The sequence below is a fragment of the Narcine bancroftii genome, chromosome 1 (assembly GCF_036971445.1).
Source record: "Narcine bancroftii isolate sNarBan1 chromosome 1, sNarBan1.hap1, whole genome shotgun sequence".
In the NCBI taxonomy this organism is placed as follows: Eukaryota; Metazoa; Chordata; class Chondrichthyes; order Torpediniformes; family Narcinidae; genus Narcine; species Narcine bancroftii.
Genome location: NC_091469.1, coordinates 58,027,449 through 58,051,230, shown reverse-complemented (window position 1 = coordinate 58,051,230; position 23,782 = coordinate 58,027,449). Strand labels below are relative to the sequence as shown.

The 23,782-nt window shown below is 42.2% G+C and overlaps 1 protein-coding gene across 1 annotated transcript; it reads left to right on the top strand.

The window, feature by feature from the left end:
* The first annotated feature begins 13,239 nt into the window (after positions 1-13,239).
* Positions 13,240-21,016, top strand: dmrt2a (doublesex and mab-3 related transcription factor 2a). The gene is made up of 3 exons (XM_069886840.1): positions 13,240-13,630; positions 15,851-15,953; positions 18,664-21,016. Exons 1-3 carry the CDS (start codon positions 13,286-13,288, stop codon positions 19,746-19,748), a joined length of 1,533 nt encoding a protein of 510 aa, XP_069742941.1. The 5' UTR covers positions 13,240-13,285; the 3' UTR covers positions 19,749-21,016.
* Positions 21,017-23,782: the final 2,766 nt, after the last annotated feature.

Here is a 23,782-nt window from a genome sequence, read left to right as displayed (position 1 = left end):
ATTAATAAACTGTTAATGGAATGACAAATTTCTTCACTGGATTTCTGAGACATTTAAAACAGAGTTTTCATTCTTCTCCTACTACTGCTAAGGACGCTCCTTAATTTCTGCTTGCATTTCCTTCCAATGCCCCTGCAAAAGATGATTAACATATTGAAGGTGTTTCATGCTACTGTGTATCTGTCTCTGGTCTATCTGGTGCACAGCAGGACCAGGTAGAGTCATATTAACAAAGCAGGTCACTCTGAAAGTCTACCTCTCTTCCCCTGTTCTGATGGACTTGGAGTCGATTATTTGCACAATAATGCTTTCTATAATTGAAGTACACTGGAGTGAAAAATATCCAAGACTGATGGGATATTTTGATTTAACTCTGCATACAAACTGTAATTATTTTAAAAGTTTTCTTTTTATTTTAGTATTATGACCAATGATATTATGTTATCAAATGACCTCAAGTGAGATGTCAATAGCAGTTAACAGCTAATCCAGTAACTAGCTCTTGCAAGTATTAAAGCACCCAATCTAGAAGCAATGGTGATGATTCTAAAAGATACATGAGGTCTTACAAATCTTTATTAGACTATCAGACTTAGGAGCTGAATTAGTCCATTCAGCCCATTGAGTCTGTTCCACCATTCAGATCATGGCAGATGTGTTTCTTTCCGTCCTTCTCAGTGCTTTGGAAGTATACCAGTGATGTGGTATATTTTCAAAGCCATTAAGGTTAGAACAGGAGTGTGGGTATGACAACGGCTCTGTATACGCTTATCTTTGTGAGGTTTTTCAGTTGGTTGTTTTTCCAGACTCTTTTGTGTAGTCTACCAAAGGCGCTATTTGCCTTGGCGAGTCTGTTGTCTATCTCATTGTCGATCCTTGCATCTGATGAAATGGTGCAGCCGAGATAGGTAAACTGGTTGACCGTTTTGAGTTTTGTGTGCCCGATGGAGATGTGGGGGGGCTGGTAGTCATGGTGGGGAGCTGGCTGATGGAGGACCTCAGTTTTCTTCAGGCTGACTTCCAGGCCAAACATTTTGGCAGTTTCCGCAAAGCAGGACGTCAAGCGCTGAAGAGCTGGCTCTGAATGGGCAACTAAAGCGGCATCATCTGCAAAGAGTAGTTCACGGACAAGTTTCTCTTGTGTCTTGGTGTGAGCTTGCAGGCGCCTCAGATTGAAGAGACTGCCATCCGTGCGGTACCGGATGTAAACAGCGTCTTCATTGTTGGGGTCTTTCATGGCTTGGTTCAGCATCATGCTGAAGAAGATTGAAAAGAGGGTTGGTGCGAGAACACAGCCTTGCTTCACGCCATTGTTAATGGAGAAGGGTTCAGAGAGCTCATTGCTGTATCTGACCCGACCTTGTTGGTTTTCGTGCAGTTGGATAATCATGTTGAGGAACTTTGGGGGACATCCGATGCGCTCTAGTATTTGCCAAAGCCCTTTCCTGCTCACGGTGTCGAAGGCTTTGGTGAGGTCAACAAAGGTGATGTAGAGTCCTTTGTTTTGTTCTCTGCACTTTTCTTGGAGCTGTCTGAGGGCAAAGACCATGTCAGTGGTTCCTCTGTTTGCGCGAAAGCCGCACTGTGATTCTGGGTCCTCTACCGGCACCACCTACGGCTCCTAGAACGCTTCCACCAGCGTTGTCTCCGCTCCATCCTCAACATCCATTGGAGCGCTCACACCCCTAACGTCGAGGTACTCGAGATGGCAGAGGTCGACAGCATCGAGTCCACGCTGCTGAAGATCCAGCTGCGCTGGATGGGTCACGTCTCCAGAATGGAGGACCATCGCCTTCCCAAGATCGTATTATATGGCGAGCTCTCCACTGGCCACCGTGACAGAGGTGCACCAAAGAAAAGGTACAAGGACTGCCTAAAGAAATCTCTTGGTGCCTGCCACATTGACCACCGCCAGTGGGCTGATAACGCCTCAAACCGTGCATCTTGGCGCCTCACAGTTTGGCGGGCAGCAGCCTCCTTTGAAGAAGACCGCAGAGCCCACCTCACTGACAAAAGGCAAAGGAGGAAAAACCCAACACCCAACCCCAACCAACCAATTTTCCCTTGCAACCGCTGCAATCGTGTCTGCCTGTCCCGCATCGGACTGGTCAGCCACAAACGAGCCTGCAGCTGACGTGGACTTTTTACCCCCTCCATAAATCTTCGTCCGCGAAGCCAAGCCAAAGAAGAAAGAAAGAAGAAAGAAGAAGGTTAGAACATATAATGGCACTGCACAGGAACAAGCCCTTTGGTCCACGATTAGATGGAAGTCATTTCTTTCGCTATTTTGCCTTTAAAGCTTCCGTTCAGATTGTGTCTCTTCTTTCAGCCTTCTTAAAACCAACCTATTGGTCTTGGAAGTCAGAGAGGGTGAGAGATACCCACTATAGCAGCTGGGAATTTCCTGGGTTTACGCTGCTAATCCACTCTTGGTAACTTAGACTGAGATGTGAAGTGTGACATTTGTTAGGATCACCTGTTCAGGGTGATAGCGAGGAGTTAATGACCCTGATTGAGTCTGTGGTGTTTATGTACAGCTTTCAGCAACCCTTGAAGGTACTATTACTGAATTATCCATATGAATAACTGCCCTCTATTCTGATTGCTTTCACAGAGTCCAGACAGTGGAGAATTATTGGACACCATACCACACTCTTTCCTCCCAACCTGCAACTGTTGACAGGGAATTTCTGGAGCAGATAATGGCTTTTTGCAAAGGCGTATCATTATGTACAACAACACCACAGAATGGAGGAATGCATAATTTAATAAGGATTTGTCTAACGTTTGATGGGTATGGTGGAAAGGGAAGGGGCATGTAATCTACACTGAGGTCCTTTTTTTTCTTTATTGCGTCCTGGGCTTGTGTTTGAGCCCGAAGAGAGGGGAACCCAGTGGTGTTTGAGGTTAAGATCTTCTGCAGGTTCTAATGGAGTTTCTATTCATTGCAATAGGTGTTTGCAAGAGAGGGAAAGCCATCTAAAGGTTCCCCTAAAGGACAGTCACAGATCCATGGGTCATAGCTGCTATTGTTGTACACGTGGAGATTGATGCCCGATGTTCCTCATTCTTCTTTTCATGGAACCTTCCATCAGTTCTGGATCCAGTTACTCAGAAGTTACAGGCAGTTTTCATAGGCAAGCAGATATTTCTCACCCACTTATGAATTCTGAACTTAGGCAAGTTTTGAATCAGCAGGGGGGGTGACATCCTTACCAATACTTACTCTCCCCTCAATGTTTTTAAGCTGGTGGCTATGAGTGAGTAACTACATGGTGCATACATTTGATTGTAGTGGTTGGGGGCAGAGGGAGAATGGAATTTACAGCACAGAAAGGCCCATTTAGCTCATTCAGTACAACTAAATGTCAGTAAGACTTTATTATGTATGCAGCTTTTCCTTCACCTATTGCCTCACATCAACCCGTTCTTTTCGTATAAAAGCAGAAAGTGCTGGAAATATGGGTCTATGAGTTTTTTTTTTGACCTGAAAGATTAACTCTCTCCACAGAAGCTGCCTGCCTTGCTAAGTATTTACATGATTTTGTTTATTTCAGATTTCCAGTATTTGTAGCATTGTATTAATTGTGATGCTAACAAGTACCATACCATATCCCAACCATTCCGTTCTTGAATTTCCTTTTAAATTTAACGATGGGATTTTAATTTACATCAATAGCACCAGTGAGTAGATTTAATGGATAGTGTTAATTTTTGAGTCAGAATGTTGTGAGTTGAAGTCCCCAGCCCAAAGATAATCACAAAGTCAAGGTGGAATGTTGGTCCATTTAAAAAGCTCCCCCCCCCCACCCCACCCCACTCCCTCCAAGAAAATATACAACTGAAGCTCTGTTTGGTCTCTGATATGATGCAAAGGATTCCCTGGCCCCATTTTAAAGTGTTTTTCTCAGTGTGCTTCCCAATATTTATCCACCAGCCAATATTTTACTGAAATAGTTTATATGGTTATTGACTCCTTTTGTTTGTGGATTTTGTTGTACTCAACCCTAACTGCAACATTGTCTACATTCTGACAGCATTCTATTTCAAAAAGTAATTCACAGGCCTTAAATTAATTTTAGCACATCTTTACTTAATGAATGGAAATTGGTTCTTTGATTGAATCTTTTCAAATATTGTTACCCAGAGGAGTGAACTAGACTCCATGTGATTCTGTGTCAACTGTAGCGTAAACAAATTGCCTACGTGAGTACCACGTAACTTGGCTTCAGTGCACTGCCCAGGTAGATCTCGTTCTGATGGAGAAAGGACGCTGCGCACTGCCAGAATCATTTCAAATTTACCAGAAAATGGCAAAGAAACTGTAACTTTAGATGATCAGATTATAATATAATTGAATGTAAATCCACCAAACTGACGGTGCTTTGCATTTTAAGCAAATGATGTGAGGCTTACTTCAGGAGTTATGGTTTTTGACTTGTAATTGGTAATATTTCCAGCATGTTCTCCATCTGATTAGTGGGACGTGGACCAGTAATTTACAGACCACTTTCAGTAAATGTAACTGACTCCGGTGTTTGCAAAACAAAAAAAAAACCATTCGTACTATTTTGCAGTCCCAGGCATACATTTTTATGGGTGCATGTTGGGAATGGGATGAGATCCCAATTCAACAACCGCACAGCTAATCAATAAACCCCAATTAGCACCTTTTTCATCATTTTCACACCTTGTCTCATTTACAAGTCGTGGGTTCCATGCTGGCATTCCCCTCCCCCTCCAGATACGTATAAGATCCTGGTCACATCGTTGAGCAAAGGTCTTTTGCAGTGTCGGAACTGAAATCTTTAAAGAAATCAATCCATTCTCCTCTGAACCAATCACGCGCAAATATCTGCAGGCAAAGTCGAAGCAACGGAAGAATAGCAACTAGTCGAATAAGTTTCTTTTAATAAGTTGGTAGCAGAGTCATGAGGGGAATAGGGAGAAATTGTTTACCGCACAGGAGATTAAGATCTGGAAAGCATCGCCCGAAAGGATGATGGTCCCGTTCAAGAGAAATTTGGATAAATATTTCAAGGGGGAAAAAATTGAGAGAAAGACACGGGGACTTTATCCAAGAGCCTCCGCGAGCGTGACAGGCCCGATGGATTCCGTGCGCACTGCGGGACCAGCATCATTGGTGAAGGCAGGTTAACATGACCAGGCCCCTGTGGCTGATAGTTCGGGTTGGCTCTCCGTATTAAAGTTGTACATATCGCATTAGGTGAGACAAAGTATTAGGGTTTAGACCAGACCATCCAGCCCTCGCGGGAACGGCAGTAGTAGGGGAGGGGAGGGGGGGGAGAAAGGGAGGGGGAGCAGGGGAGGGGAGGGGGAGCAGGGGAGGGGGGGGGAGCAGGGGAGGGGGGGGGAGCAGGGGAGGGGGGGAGCAGGGGAGGGGGGAGAGCAGGGGAGGGGGGAGAGCAGGGGAGGGGGGAGAGCAGGGGAGGGGGGAGAGCAGGGGAGGGGGGAGAGCAGGGGAGGGGGGGAGCAGGGGAGGGGGAGAGCAGGGGAGGGGGGAGAGCAGGGGAGGGGGGAGAGCAGGGGAGGGGGGAGAGCAGGGGAGGGGGAGAGCAGGGGAGGGGGGAGAGCAGGGGAGGGGGGAGAGCAGGGGAGGGGGAGAGCAGGGGAGGGGGGAGAGCAGGGGAGGGGGAGAGCAGGGGAGGGGGGAGAGCAGGGGAGGGGGGAGAGCAGGGGAGGGGGGAGAGCAGGGGAGGGGGGAGAGCAGGGGAGGGGGAGCAGGGGAGGGGGGAGAGCAGGGGAGGGGGGAGCAGGGGAGGGGAGGGGGCTTCTCCCCGCACCTTTTTTTCTTTCAGACGTCTATCTGCTTTTTCAGATTCCTGACGAACGGCCCAGACCCGAAACAACTGAATACCTTTTACTTCTCATGTATGCTACGTGACTTGCCGAGTTTCTCCAGGACGTTTGCATGTTGTACCTATTACTGAGAACTTCAATCGACTACTCCATCTTTACAAGAATGCACATAATTCTCGCTTTATAATAAGATTCGATTTCCCTCGATTATGGTGTTCTTTACTGTCCCGATTTGTTTTTTCCCCCTAAATAAAAATCAATTCCTTTCAATTTTTTCCATCATTTGACCACTTCAGAGCAATTCTTCATTTTAATTAATCGTCCTTATTCAATTTTAACAAAGCCCAACCCATTAGCCTATTGATCAGTTACTTAGAATAAACATTGTTTAACAACTTGCACGGTGTAAGTGATGGACTGACAGCCTCTGGCATCGGTGGAACACTCAGTAATGCACGTGTTATCAATCCATCACGCAAATAATGTCAGCGAGCCCAGAGATAGCTGCAGACCCTAACACAATCACCCAGCTCGGGTTACTTTCCATTACACCCGGTGGCGAGGTGCTACGGGAATGAAAAGCTCATGGGGCCGTCGTAAATGCATCTCTAGTAATTTTGCAAATTTTGTGTTAGGGATTGGATTTTAAAGACTGTGGGTCCTTGACAATTTCTAGCCATAGATGCTGCCCGGTTCTCTGTGATCCTCCAACTTCTGTGTCCAAATTATTCTTCGCTCTCCATGCAATGCCCATCGAACTTCATCTTGCTGCTTTTATTTCTTTAACACGCACCCTTTCGATTCTCGACAGGGATCAAATTAACGCCATTTCGGCCCAGAGCTAGTGTTCTTTTTTTTTAAATTGAGACCCAATTTTGGGATATTACTTTGAGATTTCCTTTAGATTATCAAAAAGGGAAAAAAAAGAGATACATTCGGCACTCGAAAAAAATATCATTTTGTGAAAATTCGTAAATATTGGGCATAATTTTTTTTAAACATGAACATGAGACTGACTGGATGCTTAGGCTGAATGGCACATTTGCCCTGACTTCCAAACTTCGCGTACATTTTTATCATCAGATGTAGCTGACCAATGCAATGTGTAAAAGGCATCTGAAATTTTACTAATTTGACAGCGAATCATGAAATGTTGACTGTTAATAATACTTAAAGTGACTCGTCATCACTTTTGAATCGTGCGGCAAACAACTTTACAGGTGTGTGTAAATAATTTCATTTTTCATCAGTAATTTCCCGAACCAAACTGGCAGTTGTTGTTGCGCTAGACTTTGCTCTGCCAAGACCTTAGAAACGTCGGAGCCTCTGGGTTTTCGATCATTCGCCATAATTTTACGCCAACCGACTTCACATTTGAACCACTCAAAACAGAACGATAATCCGACATCAGACCCACAGTTTAGATTCTGTTCATTGTAAATTTCAAACTTGCTCTCGGAATGAAAATAATTCGACCATAAACAACACAATAAAACGATAGAGCACAGAATAAATGGGATTTTATTGGGAAGAGCTAAAGGAAATATTTAATGGTACAGATAATTGTGTATTAAGTGTCATCGTTTCCCCAAATTCAATTCATATCCAAAATACTAAAATCAGTATGATAATTGGAAGCAAAACTCGTCGTAGCCTTTTGTCTGTCCTTCTGGGGCTCTCAAACTGTCGATCACAGCTTGTCCTCTTCATTGCCTTGAGGAGAGCGGCCCCTGATGGAATACGCTTGCCACTGAAGACGAACGCTAAAAACCGTGCACGTTAAATGCCGGATAGGAGATCATTGACAAAGTTAAGGGGATGGTTCGACCGAACAGCGGATATGGTCCGAAAGAGTTAAGGTGGAAACTGATGATTTCTGTATCAGACTAGAATAGTGAAGTGAAAGCATTACATCTGTAAAGAAACATATAGCTATTTACATTAGCATACAACGGCTTGTGCTTATGTCTTGGAGATTTTATCGTAGTTTCTCTGAATTTTATTTTATGAGCTTTATTTAAATCACTTTTACTTTATGAGCTTTATTTTAAATACTTTTAAAAGTAATAATACGCATAGAACAACTGAGAAGTGTTACATTCAAAAGTGAAACACGTTTTCAAGTTCATCAAAAGTCGAGACTCGCTCGATCTGTTTAGTAAAGAGTAAAATAATTTCTGCCTTGAGAAAATAAATCAACTTGCATTTTCCATCGGAAGAAATTAAACAATTCAATTACTTTTTTTTTGCTCGGTAGGTATTCGCTGGTCGCATTGCTGAGCATATTGTTTCCAGTTATTTTTTGGTTATTTTCTCTTTCCATGAAGGATATAAAATGAATAATGGTGGTTATCAGGATGTAAATTTAAAGGGATATTATGTGTTTACAGGCTTGAAACAGTATTTCCATAATGCTTAATGAAAGTATGTTTTCATCAATGAGTTGACAAAACCAAATCTGACCAAGTCGTGGGAAAATTTCAAATTACACGTTTGGTTTTTATGGAATGAAATGGATGATGCTCACTACCCCGCCCCCTCCCCCCCCCACCCCCATCGGTGATTGGCGGAAATACTTACATTGTACACGACTTTGTTGCAATATGGTTAATCAAACAATTGCATAGAACAAGACCTTGAAACGCAAACTACCGTCGAATTAGCAATAACTCTTCAGTGGAATTTAGATTTCATTTCTTGTCGAATGTCAGTTTGTGCGGGTGAAATTCAACACAGCGGCCGACGAAAAAAAAGTCCAAATGCAGGAAATAACATTGCAAGTACATCACCCCCGAACGATATTTACATGATTTATCTCCAGAAATATAAATGCCACGCAAGAACGGAAATGGACCTCGATTAGCAGATTTTGCTTGGAATGTATCTGTTTCTCGTAGTGAGTTCAATCATAGAACTCTTCCCGCTTACCTGCAGAATTCATGCGGGACAATTTGTTTCAAATTAGCTTGTAAACTTTAGCTCAAAAAAGGCTGCAGGCTGTCTGAAGTTTGGCAATATAATCTGCACTGAAAAATGGCAGTGAGGAAAGATCAAAGCATTCTTCATTTGCAAATTGCACCCAGGGTAGCAGTTTTGCGAGCCGCACTAATAAATCGGAGCTCAAGTGAAAGGGTCAGTCCTTACACCTGCAAACTGACTTCAAAATCCATTCGAGCTTTTGTGGCAACTTCATGTCTCTTCTAATTGGAGGGGTAACTTCACACCTATTTTAGTCACTGGGGTATATTTATCACAACCTATTAAAAGCTATCTATATACGCTCCTGCCCAGCACATGCCACTTAAACAGTTTACTTGGCTCTTATCATTACTGTTAGTGAGAACTTGCTATGCGTGGATATGCCACCTTGCATTAAAACGGCGGGCACAAATGTGAGCCACTTCACTCCCCACTCAACTTTTGCCATTTCGGTCATCGTCCGGTCATCTAATTTTTTTTTTGTGTGAGTGCAAATGGCACGAAAGAAACGAGCTAAACAAACACAAGAGAGGTCGAGCGATTAAACAGCGAGTACAGGAGAAGCGGATAATTATCATCTCAGCCTAATTTAATTAATCGAGGAAAATATTTGGGCCCGATTTCTTCTATGCACTGTAAAAAAAATTCTTCAGATGTACTTTGCGTTTACTTTCTGGGACAAGTGTTTGGCTTCGTTATTTGGGATCGGTTTACAAAAAAAAAGACCTTTTCTGTCCCTTAACGTAACAGGTCCTTGGTCATGCTTCTAGCTTTAAAGTCAAATCCCGGGGGTAAAACGGCGCATTCCTTCGGTGTTTACATTTTAGTCATGCCCCAGAGTTAAACAGGAGCAAAAAGAAGGGCAAAACGTCTTTCAAGTTCCTGAAAGCTGCTGTGGTTCAAAATCATTCACACTGAACATTTTATTTTAAAGTGGAAAATATTTATTGTGAGCTGGGGGATTTATGAAAGTCTGTTTTTCATGATGTATGCACGCCACATTTTACTGAGTTGTTTAGTATGCAGCCCGCATCAACATCAGATGGTGTGAAGTGAAGGTAAAGCGAGTCAACGTAGTCATACAGGTTCATTACAAAGGTCCCCTTCTCTGTCCTCTCGCAGACTAGAAAAGGAGCGTTACTAATATAATTAATCCTGTGCCAAAGGAAGTGTGGTCAACGCAATAACAGAAATGTCTGATGCACAGTAGGGTCAGTGAATCAACTTTTTTTTGGCGGGGGTGGGGGGGGGGGGTGAAAGAAAACATTCATTACGGAATATGAAGCGTAAATCTAAATCCCTTCCACGAGTTTTCCTCCCGAATTTTATCTTTAAATCTCACTACTTCACTTGAAGAATTCACTTGAAATTTGAATCAGACGCTTGCGGTCATCAACTATTAAATCTTTCCCATCTCTTAATTATCTACTTTGCTGCGTTCAAGCTCAATTGAGAGAAACAAAAATCGGAAGAACCATAGACCCACTAAGCTGTACGATGCCCTCAACACAATATTCGCGTTGGAAGAAATCGTGTTTAAAAAAAAATATTTAAGAGCATAACGTTTTACTGGATTTTCCAAATCTATCCCACACTATTTAGAGAGCCAAATGTGAAGGCTAAAACCGAAGCTAATGTAGCCAGTGTTTTGTTTCTTTTCGAATCGTTCATAATTATTTTCTGTTATTTAATAGAATTTATCCCTAATTTATTTCTTGATATCCATTTTTTAATCATTAGAATAAAGAAAATATTTATACTGATAAGAACATAAGATGGATGCTTTTGTTGTGGTAGATGGAGTAAGTCAGAGGAGGTAGGTGTTTGGGTAAAGCCGACGTGATGATTTCAAAACTCACCATCATTTTTCCTTGGAAGTTTTCTGATCTCTACCCCAGAATTATGAACGATATATTTTTTTATTATTGCCGTGTATCCTTATTTTGTGAGAAGATTATAGTTCTCAATACGTTCAACCTTTCTAGTATTTTCCCTTTAGGGATGAGTTCGCATATGCCGCTACTTGCCACAACCCTTATTCAGCCTCGATAATGATCCTGTCATTTTCTTTATTGGAAATGCACACGCCGACAATTCGCTCATTTAGAAACATTCTTTTCAGGTCGTTCTAAATGTAAAAATACTCGCGAAATTAAATTAAACATTTGTACGCTTTCCTAACCCCGATGAAAGAATACGCGAAACTCGTTCATGTTTTCGTTTACGATGAAGATTTCTAAATGCTTCTTTAATATTTTCCTCAAGATGGGAAACGTGGAATAATTTACCCCGAAGCGGCAATGCGCAATTCTATTCAACCCGGCCAATTAGTAAAGTAAGATGTCAACTGTTTGTTGATGTCAGATTTTCATTTTAGGTTTGATTTAAAAAAAAACTTAAATACTACGAGATCGAAAGAACTGCATCTTCCCAAATCTTAGATCTCTTGGTAACTTGAACAATTGATCAGGACCTTTCAGTGAAAGCGCAGGGAATGAATTAAATCACTTCTCCATTTGTATTTGGTTCTTTGTATTGAATGCAATCCCGACTCCCTTTTCAGTTGGAATCTAATCTTCTCTTCTGACGTTCAGTGTGAGCCTGGTTTCTGGAATCAAGGATTGGATTTGTAAACCGAGTAACATAAAATGCACCGCGGCTTGGATTTAATTCTTAATGGAATGTAATTCCTAATATTTTTAAAATGAACCTTTACAAAGATTCCGGTGATAATAAAAGTCGATGTACTGAATGTCTACCTTATTCGCCCTTAAAGAAAAACCACTGCTTATTTTAACAATATTATTTTTTCAAGTCAATAATGCGACGAAAAGAGATGAAAATTATATATTTTCCAATATATAATTTAGTTTCAGGAATGTGGTAACCAACGACAATTGCTTCTAATACAAGCACGCCCTTTATCGCACTCCAGTCCTTGAAGACTGTAATCACTGAGTGATTCCTCTAATATGCACTACTGTTCGTCCTGAAATAGGGGTAGAACTTAAAAAAAAAGGATAATTTATAGCGTACGACACCCTGGCAATCTTCTCGCAATCACAAAATAAGTTTCCCGAGATTAAAATGTTTTTTTTTCTTTTCAGTCACAGAACACGAGCTGGATAATTTCCTTCAGGCTTCCCGCTATCTAAGTAATGCGTGTTTTAACACCCCCTTGATCTTTTTTTTTAAAAAAAAGCATGAAATCCAACCTCAAATGCTTCAGTATCGGTGATCGAAAATATCCCCTGTGATTGATGCATAGCAACAGTTTTTGTAAACGGGACTCAAATTTACGGAAAATAACAATCGATTTTCCGATATTTATATTTGAGAATCGTGTGCAGATATTATGAAAATAACTCGGAGTCCTCATTTTTGTTTCTTTTTAACTAAAAAGACACTTTTAAAACTCATTATCATACTGTTGATAATTCTTGTGAATACACTTCCCAACGAGCTTGCTGTTTACCTCTATTTAAATCTACATCGCTAAATAATGGCCTCATTTCTTTCGATGATCTCTCCAGTATAGTTTCCCCTCTATATTTGAACAGATCTTCCGTGGAAACCAGGGCAATGTGATTGATTCTCTCCGAGCTCGTCAGGAACAGCCTACAGCCAATCAAAGTCGGCTTGCCTGTGGGCTACCCAATCGGCGAGCTCGTCCCCTTTGACCCCCGTGCTGATATTAACAAGCAGGTAATTGACGAGCCGCCCGGGTTTCCCTTAAAGCTCCGGAGCTCATTGACAGCGTCGGAACAAATCTCTTCTGGACATATTAGCCAGGCAAACTAGCTCCCGCGCTAAACTCACAACGTAAAGGGCAGCGCAAACAACTTGCAGGTAAATGTGTTCTTTGGTTTGGAGAATACAAATGAAGCCATTGTGTGGCATGCAGATGTGCAAGTTATCTGCAATCATCGTGAAAGTTTAGACTGAAGCAGCGCAACTTCGCTGAAACGATCAATTGAATCGCTGCAAAATTGTTTCAAGTCGATGTAACCTGTAAAATGAAGTGTTTTATTTTATGGACACCTGGTAGTATATGCTAAGATCATATCAGTAATGCAATCTATTGGTTCGTGGTTGTTCGGCATTTCACCGCAGCGTGAAATCGCTCTAAGTGTGTCGTCGGTGCTCACATTTCTCTCACCCCATTACACAAGTTAAAAAGAAAGGCAAAATGAGCGATACATGTTTTAATTGCTTTGAGATTATCTCGGTGGCTGTTCAGGTGACAATTTACAATTGAACAATTTGGGTGCTCTTGTTACCTGAGTAAATGTGCCAGGCGGGTGATGATGTTCCAATTGATGATGTTTCCTTCCTTCTGTTTTCCAGCAACCAAGACATTTCCGGTTGCGACTCTCGCCATTTCTTAAATTGACCCATAAGGGAGAGAAAGTGGGGGGGAGGGGGGGGGGAAGGAGTTCACTTTTCAGCCCTGTTTTGTAACAAGTCCAAGTCGGTTGAGGTCGAGATGCAAAGTACTGATCAGCAGGGACTGGAGGTGGAAATAGACGTGGAGAGCTTGGAAGTGGAGGATGAAGATGTGGCCGATTCCCCCGAAGTGGTATCAGGCCAGCGGGAAGATGGATCGACTGACACCGGCAAGAAACAGACGTGGACCAACGGAGACCAGAGGAAACTGAGCCGAACCCCGAAATGTGCCCGTTGTAGAAATCATGGGGTGGTGTCTTGCCTGAAAGGCCACAAGCGGTTCTGTCGGTGGAGGGACTGCCAGTGTGCCAACTGCCTCCTTGTTGTGGAGAGGCAGAGGGTGATGGCAGCTCAGGTGGCGCTCAGGAGACAACAGGCAACTGAGGTGAGCAGTGTTTGTGATGTGTTTGTGTTACAAGGGCAGGAAGATCATTCCCGGAATGTTTTTTTTGTATAAGAAACTCAACAGAACGAATGTGTTTTCACTCAGATTTCCCATTAAGATCAGGTTTGTTTAGTACAGACGTTATATATCTTGACTTGCCATTTCATTTAGTATGCAGAAGTTTGAGCACCCCTGGTACTGTGAATAACTAAGCGAGTAAAAGTTGACCTGATTTTTTTTAAAGGCATAAAGTAAAAGATGACACATTTCTTTAATATTTTTAGCAAGATTCCTCTTTTCTTTCAATCTTTTACAGTTTCAAAATAGTATAAAAGGAAAAGGGCCCGAAACAAAAGTTTGGGCACCCTGCATGGTCAGTACTTAGTAACACCCACTTTGGCAAGCATCACAATTTGTAAACGCTTTCTGTAGCCAGCTAAGAGTCTTTCAATTCTTATTTGGGGGATTTTCGCCCATCCTTCCTTGCAAAAGGCTTCTAGTTCAGTGAGATTCTTGGGCCATCTTGCATGCATTGCTCTTTTGAGGTCTATCCACAGATTTTCGATGATGTTTATGTCAGGGCCATGGAAAAACATTCTGCTTGTACCTCTTGAGGAAGTCCATTGTGGATTTGATGGTGTTCTTAGGATAATTATCCTGTTGTTGAAGCCTTTCTCTTTTAACCTTCAGCTTTTTTACAGATGGCCTGATGTTTGCTTCCAGAATTTGTTGGTATTTAATAGAATTTATTCTTCCCTCAACCAGTGCCACTGGCTGCAACTGAAGCCCAAAGCATGATCGACCCCCCCCCCCCCCGACCTCCAACCGTGCTTAACAGTTCCAGAGGTGTTCTTTTCATGAAATTCTGCACCTTTTTTTGCTCCAAACCTTTGCTCATTGCGGCCAAGAAGTTCTATTTTAAATTCATCAGCCCACAGAACTTGTTTCCAAAATGCATCAGGCTTGTTAAGATGTTCCTTTGAAAATGTCTGATGCTAAATTTTGTGGCGAGGACGCAGGAAAGATTTCTCTGATGGCTCAACCATGAAGGCCATATTTGTGCAGGTGTCACTGCACAGTCGAGCAGTGCACCGCCACTCCAGAGTCGGCTAAATCTCCCTGAAAGTCCATTGCTGTCAAATGGGGGTTTTGATTTGCCTTTCTAGCAAACCAACGAACAGTTCTCTCAGAAAGGTTTCTTGGTCAACTTGACCTCCACGATTCCTGTCAACTGCCATTTCTTAATTTCATTACGAAGTGAGGAAACGGCCACCAGAAAAGGTTTTGCTATCTTCTTATAGCCTTCTCATGGTTTGTGGGCATCATTTAGTTTAATTTTCAGAGCGCTGAAGCAGCTGCTTGGAGGAGTCCATGATAGTTGGGACAAAGTTTGAGGAGTCAGGGTATTTATAAAGCTTTGAAATTTTGTAATCTTACCTAACGATGACTGTGAACAATCTAATTACGGTCTGAGACCTTGGTAAAAATTGATCTGAGAGCTCAAATCACTTGGAGTGCCCAAACCTTTGCGTGGTGCTCCTTTCCTCTAAAAATTTACAAACCAAAAATAATACACCAATCTTACTTTTAAAATGTTGAAAATAATGTGTCATTTTTAATTTTATGCCTTTTGGAAATCAGGAAATCTTTTACTCGCTGAGCTATTCACAGTAGCAGAAATTTTGACAACGGATACCAAACTATTATATATTGTCCGATTGAAAGCGGTCTGCTATACAAGGCAGATAGCGCTAGACTGAAGACGGCTGCCGGCGGTTTGATCGGAACATGGCTCACTCAATGTTAGAACGTGTATATGAAAAGGGTCACTCATTGAATCTGCGCTGCTCAAATTAATTGCTGCAAGAAAAGTAGTTGAGCAATACGTGTGTTTTATTTTGTTGCCTTCAAACATAATTGATTGATGTAAACTTTGACCCTGGAACAGTTCAGTAATAAACATCGTTTCGGCAGTTGGTCAAAATATTTCAGAGCCCGAATTACATGAAACTGACAATAATTGCTCAACCTTTTCGATCACCCCGAGCACTGATAGATCGCAGTAATGATTCGATTCTGGAGTTCACTGAATGTAATTCCTGTCCTCAGCACCAGCGAAAGATTCCATTAAGATCATTCCTTCGTTCAGTCGATCCATCTGTATATTGTTATCGCCAAGTCTGACAGTCTTTTCTTTTCACCACCTCTGTTTATTTGAAGGATAAGAAAGGATTATTGAGTAAACACAACCTGGCAGAACGCAGGGCCGTGTACCAGAGGCACCTGAGGACACCGAGCCTGCTGGCTAAAAGCATCTTAGAAGGTAAGCGCAAGAATTCGGTCAACATCCTTGAAACGAAAGTACTGGTGTTTTAATCCACGAAGTGTAGATGGCAGGTAAATGAGAGTGAGGGGCAGATGGGTTAATCAATTGTTTTATTCTGAGAGGAGTGGGAGTTGTGAGAAAAGTTACACCAGCACGTTTTGTATTCGTTCGAAGGTAATAGGAGCTTCTCAATACTGTTTAAATCGAGAATTAAAGCAAATGAATTAGCAAACTTTTCAATGAATGCTTTCCTCATTTTTGTAGGTCCTACGATTAGTTTCTCCAACTGCTATTGCTGCTCATGGCGGGGGTGGGGGGGGGGGGTGTAAAGTCGGTTAAAGTAGTTTAAACAAAACTTCGAATAAAGATTTAAACCCCTTTCTTAGCGCAATCAAATCAAACGTGCTTACGATGTTGTTCCGGAAGGGCTGGGAGAGATTCTAGTGAAACAGTATATTTGTCGTATGGTATCCCATAAACTGAACGGACAAACACGCAACCTTAAAGGCGCGTTGTTGAATTATTTTTCAGTTACCCACCACATAGGACAATCTTTCTACAAACTGAAATTGTTATAATTTAACAGGTAACTTTTAAATATTTATTCAAAAGTTGGGAGTTACTTTAAATCAATTATTGAAGAACGAGGTTATCCTTTCTGATGGACCTTTGGGTATAAGTCTTCACATCGGCAGAACCAGTCAGTGACATCAATTCAGACAAAAAAAAAATGATTAAACAAGGAAGGAAATATATTGTCTAAATCAGTATAATCCAGAAATATCTAATTATTACACGTTAAATTATTGCAAGAGAGTACAGTTTGGATTCCTTTGAAGCCTAATATCTAAAGTACTTATTAAAACTGGCCAGTTATTGCGATTGGCGTTAGCTTCGTACTTCTACGCGATATAATTATTAATAAAGCGGCAAAATCATTGCAGATACTGTATCTTAACTTCGTATTCAGAAAACAAAAATCAGAACTGGTTCCAGGATGCAGCACTGTACATTCAACTGACCTAAACCAATTTGTTCCGATGGTTGTCATTTGACAGGAAAGGGAGGGCTAATTTAACACTGCAAGAAAACGATTAAAAGTTTCTATTTTTTTGCAATTGAAGGCCGTGCTTAATAACGAGGAATTAAAATTAAAGAGAATAAATCGCGGCCGATGATACTCCCTTGTCGTCTTGTCAACGTTCCGTATCGCTGAAGCATATTTTTGGTTCTAAGAAGAACAATCTGTTAATTTGATCAGGCGAGACACAGACAGGATTGGACATTTTAATCCAAAAAAAAAGAAAGGATTCATTCTATATATTTAATGTTTGGTTTGTTACATAGCAAAATAAAACTTGGTTCGTTTTCGTGTGAAGGATTAGCCAGTAACCGAGATAGATTCGATATATTTCTCTTCGAACGAGGTTACACGTGGTTATTACAACCCATTATTTATATAAAAAGTAAAATCACTCTTGACCATGGAGAAACTCCAGTTTCTCATTTGGTTACTGCCCAAATCTAACAGAACCTCAGCTGTACGAAGTAACTAACACACGCAAAAGATACAACTCTGAGGCAGGGAATCAGGATAAAGTGGAGGTAATGTTCCCTGAACACCTTCGTAGAAAAGTGGCTCCAACACACTAGGAAGGAGCATGGATGAATGAGGTGAATACATTTAGGATATAGCAACATACGTTCAGTTTCATTAGAGTGACTTGTTGTCGACATTTTCGGTCAGTAAAACCGAAACACTTTAAATAAGTTTTTAAAAAAAGCCCTGTAATGTTTGTGTTAATATTCAGAATGCTGCGGCAATGTCACAAGTACACACAAAGCAAACTTATTTCGTTGCACTTTCTCAAAATGATTAGCCCAGCTGTCAAAGGCACCCTTTTCCTATCCACCAGTGTGGTCAACCACTTCAATCTAAGGCGGTCGGGGCGAGGATGCAGGGCTCTTCTTTCCCAAATGTTTAGCGTCGACTTTGTGTGAAAGAAACGTTACCGCTTGGTGCATTTTATTTTATAATCCTCCGGCAGAGGAGGCTTTTGAATCGTGGGAGCGGTGCCTGACCGCTCCCGAGACGCGGGTTCAATCCTGACTTCTGGAGTTGCCTGGGTGTGGAATTTGCATGTCCTCTCTGGTGACCGTGCGGGTTTCTCCCACATCCCTACAACGTGCGGGTTGCTAGGTTAATGGGCCAATATGATTTATTCGCCTCTCTTGTGGAACCTGGAGAGTGTGGAGGAGGATAAAAGGAGAATTTAAAAATAGGATGAATTGAGGGTTAGCGTTAAAAGTGGATGATGGCTGGTACGGACTCAGAGGCCGAATGGTCCTTTCTCTGTACCTCTCGGGGTTCCATGCCAACGAAACAGAAACGGCCTCACTTCCTGCAACTTGAGGAGTAGCTGGTTTGAGAGATGGGGAACTGTTGGTTTTGATGTGTTTCAACAAATTCGGCCATGACTTTGCAGTCCTTAACAGTGCAGCCACTCCTTAGTTCAACTAGTATCCGGCTGCAATGTAGATGCTGTAGATTTATGATGCGTCTCACAACATCGCTTGGAAGAGCAGGTAACTCCTTTCAGCCGCACTGGACACCCTTATTGTTGTTCCTTCAACAATTTGATATTCGCCCGTCCCACATTTCAGTTGCTGCCAATCATTCACCTTTCTGATTCCTCCTGTGTTGTAGGCTATCGACCAGTCCAGAATGACCCGTACATGAGAGGAAGCCCACCTTTGCCCCCTCCAGTTAGTGACCGGATGCGAAAAAGGCGTGCTTTCGCCGATAAGGAGTTGGAGAGCATTATGATGGAGAGAGAGTACAAGGAGAGAGAGATGATTGAGGCTGCCCAAGCGGCTGCCGCCTTTTTCCTTCCCAACGGTATGGTGCATGCTGTCGAATACAATTCCTGCAAGTCCAATTACACAGCCCCACAGATTGATCGGCCTGCTAAAGAAATTCCCCAGCATTGCAACTTGATGCCGTCCTGCCTCGATCTAACCATGCAGTACTCGGGGTCGGACAGAGCAGTGGAACTCATCTCTTCCAACGTAAGCGTTGCCACCACCTATCGCCAGTACCCACTGACCCCCAGGCTGATGGTCTGGCCAAAGTGTAGCGGCATCAGCGACGCCCTTCTATATCAGCAGTATTTACTTAATGCCAAGGGTACCACCCAGAGTCTCAAACCGGCAGCTGTTTGGGACCCTAACGGGTGTTCAGTGCCGGAAGATCATTTGCTCACCCAGGGGCAGGATTCCCCCAAAAGGCAAGCACCGGACCTGCAGCTGGCGACGGACGAACTTGGAGAGGTGACCGCGCTGCACCAGACGCCGCTAGACATGCCATGTGAACGCTCGGCCTTCTCTCCACCAAAGAAAGGCCCCTCGCAGCTTTCCGAGGGCCACCTGTCACCTCCGCTGCAGCCAGCGAATAGCCAGTCCACCAAAGACAACTCACAGCCACCATTTCCAGTCAAACTGAACTCGAGCCAACCCTTCCCGACACAGCCCGGTGGCCAGCATTGCGAGAAACCTGCCTCCCAGCTGAAATCTTTCATCGGTAAAGATATCCTCGAAGGGGCGGCCAGGAAATACAGAGAGCACTCTATAAAGGAAAACCAGACCTACAAAAGTTCCACCGAGAGATACGTGAACAGTTTGATGGTTTCTAAGCAAGTAGGGGCAAAAGCCTCACCCCCAGAGTCGCTGTCATTTTCTGTTGAATCAATCCTTAAAAGGCCCTCGCCTTCTCTAACTCGTACTTATCAGTAAGCATCTTATTCCAGACTGTACGATTTAGAAATAATATTACTTTCACTTACGTTTTGAGACCAAAACTGCCTTCTACGTAAATATGTTTGTGATGTATATGTTTTGATCATTGTTCTGTATAGTAGAGTTCAGCATGGTTCCTGTGCTTTTGTTTTTGCAAGAGTATATTTAAAAAAATATCTTGAGTTTTTCGGAGGATCACAAAATATCAAATGTTTTCTGCACTGAAGAGCAAATGTATAGTTAAAATAAAGAAACATCTTGGAACTGAAGACCTTCTTCCTGAATTTGGAATGCTTTGGTAGGGGTATTTCTGATAGGGTAAAAAGGAGGTGACCATGGGATAAGCTGTAAACAAGGTTATCTCGACAATGAGTGAATGGGCACAGTTGGACAGTGGGAAGGTAGAGAACAGAATATAGACATTGCTTACATGTAGAGCACCAAGAACTTGGCAGGCAGGTCAGGCATATTCTCCATTTCCAAAGGAGGAAAAACAAAGGATCTAGTTTGTGAATTAGATGACTGAGCCAATTTCACAGATAGACTAGAGAATCAAGTTGCATGCATTTGTCGAGTTTAATGTTCAGTCTATAAGTCTACCAAGTGCCAGTTGGAAGGTGCCGTGTGGCTCCTCAAACTTGCACTGGGCCTCCTTGCAATAGTGCAGGAGACCACAGTTGAGAAAGTGCTGATGAATTAAAGTAGAAGTCAGGGTCACCACAGTAGACCTAACCCAAGTGTTCTACCAAGTGCTTACACAATGTGTGTTTGAGTTTTCTCCAAAGTAGCCGATTGCACGTTGTGAACAGTGAATGCAGAACACTAGTTTTGGAAGAACTGCTAGTGTATCACTGCTTCATCTTGAAACACCTGGCTCCCTGGTTGGTTGAACACATTATTATTACATTCGCCCATTGTTGCAAAGGAAAGTGCTGTAAGTAGGGGAGTGGGTTGATGGAAACAGAAGAGTTCAGTAGGGCATCACAGGGGGAGTGGTCAGATATCAGATTTATTGTCAGAGTACACACATGACATCGCATACAACCCTGAGATTCTTTTTCCTGTGGGCCAGGCAGAATTACCACTTATTAGAGTGCAGAAAAACTGTACTCAACTTGCGCATGAAAACAAATAAAGAAATGTAAACAAACTGCAATACAGGGAGAAAAAAAATAAAGTATAAAAGTGGTCCCATATGAACTGCTGAATGGGGAGGGAAATGTGTCTGGTGTTGAACTATTTTTGAAGGTGCCAAAAATCACGGAGAGTGTGGAGGCTGGTGGCCTGATGCTCCATAGTGAGGTCATGATCCAAAGGTGGGGGGGGGGGGGGGGGTATGAAGCAGCATCTGAGGGCTGACCTCTGGTCACTGTGAGAAAAGAGGTAAAATTACCATACTACAACAGCATCATCCTGCTTAGCAGGTTTGATGATAAAATTGGGGTTGATTCTTTGTGAATGGAGTGTTGTGAGTTAAGAAGTAGGTAGGTTAGAGAGGGAGGGGTGGGGATGGAAAAGCCAATATAGGCAGCCTCAGATTGGCAGTGAACAATGAATGTATCTAGAGAGAGTAAGTGTGCAGAGAGAGGCATCTAGGACTACTGTAGATAGTTGAAAGGGTTCATGGTGAATACCCTTGACAAAAGAAATGGAAGAAGGGTTAAGGGAATGGGGGCTGAGGCCTCTGCTGAGTTGGGATTAGTGAGGTGAAGATCTGAAGGTCAGTGAAAGCACAACAGGGGGTGTGGGGCAGGGGAGAGAGTTGATCTGAGAAAAGTGAAGGGGACGAAATGTCCAGAGGGATATTTTAGATAACAAAGAGCCATTGGAGATAGATTTACATTTATGACCTCAGATTGTTCTGAATCACTTTACACTCCATGAAATACTTTTGAATTGAAATCATTGCTGTAATACAGGAAAGGCAACACATTAAGCCTCCACAAGCAGCAGTGTAATCATAACCAGACCATCTACTTTCAGGTTGTTGAACTTGTCGTGGATAGAATGCACTGAGAGGTCTAGAAGTCATTGTAAGAGTTATGGGATTTATAACAGCTCACACCTCCATTTATGAACAAAAGCATTGTTTGAAGCTACTTTCTTCTCACATGGATTTGCATATATCCAACTTTCAAAACCACATCTTTTCCTTGGGTTGAAAGGAATGGTCATCAGTTACTGACATGATAATGACCATTCACAGCAGGTGAAACTTCATTTCTTTGACTTTCTTATTGGGAAGAACAAAAGTTTCATCCTATTGCAAAATCGTGCAAGGAATTATGGACCCCAACCCATTGTCATCTAATTTATAATTTTTTCCCTCCTTCTTTGTCCTCTTGCACACATGAATGCTCCCAAGAATAAAAAGAGCTGTTGACTCATTCACATTGTAAGGACTGTGGAGAGCCGGGTGACTAGCAAACTGTTTTTCAAGGGTATCTTTATTTCTGCCACTCATCGTGCGGGGATTCGGTTTGTTATGCAATTCAGAATCAGAATTTATTGTCACGAGCATGCAAAATGATATTTGCAATTTTGCAGCATTCTTTGCTATTTTTAAATGCAATAATATTTAAAAAAAATAAATTGGTGCTAAAGAAGAGAAAATGTGAGGTATTGCCTGTGGTTCTTTGTGCATTAAGAAATCTGATGGCAGTGGGGAAGAAGCTGCTTTTGTACCATTGGGTGTTTGTCTTCAGGCTCCTGAACCTCCTTCCTGATGGTATGGGTCCTTGAGAATAAAGGCTGGTTTCTTGAGATACTGCCTTTTTTAGACATCCTTAATGGAATGAAGACTGATGCTATGATGGCTCAGGCTGAGTTCACAACTCTCTGCAGCCTTTTCCTGTCCTGTGCATTGGCACCTCCATACCAGACAGTAATGCAACCATCAGAATGCTCCCTGGTATACTCGGAGAAATTTGCAAAAGTTAAAACACACTGCTGGGGAAACTCAGCAGGTCAAACAGTGTATTTTATATAGCAAAGATAGCTGCTGGCGAGCTTTCTTCATGATGGCATTGATATGAAGGCCCCTGGATAGATCTTCAGAGATGTTTATACCCAGGATATTGAAGTTCTTTACCCTCTCCAATACTGTCCTCTTGATGAGGACTGGTTTGTATTCTCCTGGTTTTCACTTCCATCAATTTTCACCTCTATCCCACCTCTTCAACCCGTCCATCTCCCTTTTTCTAAAATCACTCTTTAGATTGTTTTTACTCTTTATGTGACTGGTAGGAAAATAACAAAAACATAAGAAAACCAAAGAATAATATTAAAGAAAGCAACATTAAAGTGGTGTAGTACGTGGTCTGCGAAAATCAAAATTAAGATTGGGTTGAAATTAATAAATTCACTTGAGGGTTAAAACAACTTTTAGTAGTTTAAAATGCACCAATTACTTAAGATTTGTGTTGCAAAGTGTCAGTGTGTTGCTGCTTCGGTTGCTTCTCATTAACCCCACCCAGTTAAAGTTTCACTGTCCTTAGACAAAGTGACGCACAGTAGGCCGTGGAAATTAGGTCTGTCAGCTCTGCCAATACAATTCTTCACATGTATGGGAAGTATGTTCAAATGTAACACTACTTTAGTTCATTCTTGAAATGGCAACATATACTTTCATACCATCACGAGGAACTTGCAAAATATATTTAAATTTGCATCAAAGAAAGTCTTGCACAAACTATGTTTAAGAAAAAGGGTAATGGTTTCTGACATTAAAAAAATATATATATATACATAAAAGTACACAGGAAATGGTATGACAGGAGGTGAAGAGTTTTTTGCTGACTTGAATAAATCGTGGCTCTCGACATTTGTACATTTTTAGATATTGTCCCTGGAATAAAACATGACAAGATGAGCTGATGGGGGAGGGAGGATGAGGAAAAATAGGGAGGGCAACAGTTCTCAGCAGGAAGTCCTATCCACCCAAGATGCCTTTAACGATTGCAAGGATAGCTTCCAGAATGTCTGCCTTTCAGTAAGAAAATGATATTCAGTCAGTACAGAACAAGGAACAC

Bases quoted from the DNA above. Each gene is read 5' to 3' on its own strand.
- dmrt2a (XM_069886840.1), top strand. From the start codon at position 13,286: ATGCAAAGTACTGATCAGCAGGGACTGGAGGTGGAAATAGACGTGGAG. The intron at 13,631-15,850 runs GTGAGCAGTGTT...GTTTATTTGAAG, and splicing joins GGAGACAACAGGCAACTGAG to GATAAGAAAGGATTATTGAG. The intron at 15,954-18,663 runs GTAAGCGCAAGA...CCTGTGTTGTAG, and splicing joins GGCTAAAAGCATCTTAGAAG to GCTATCGACCAGTCCAGAAT.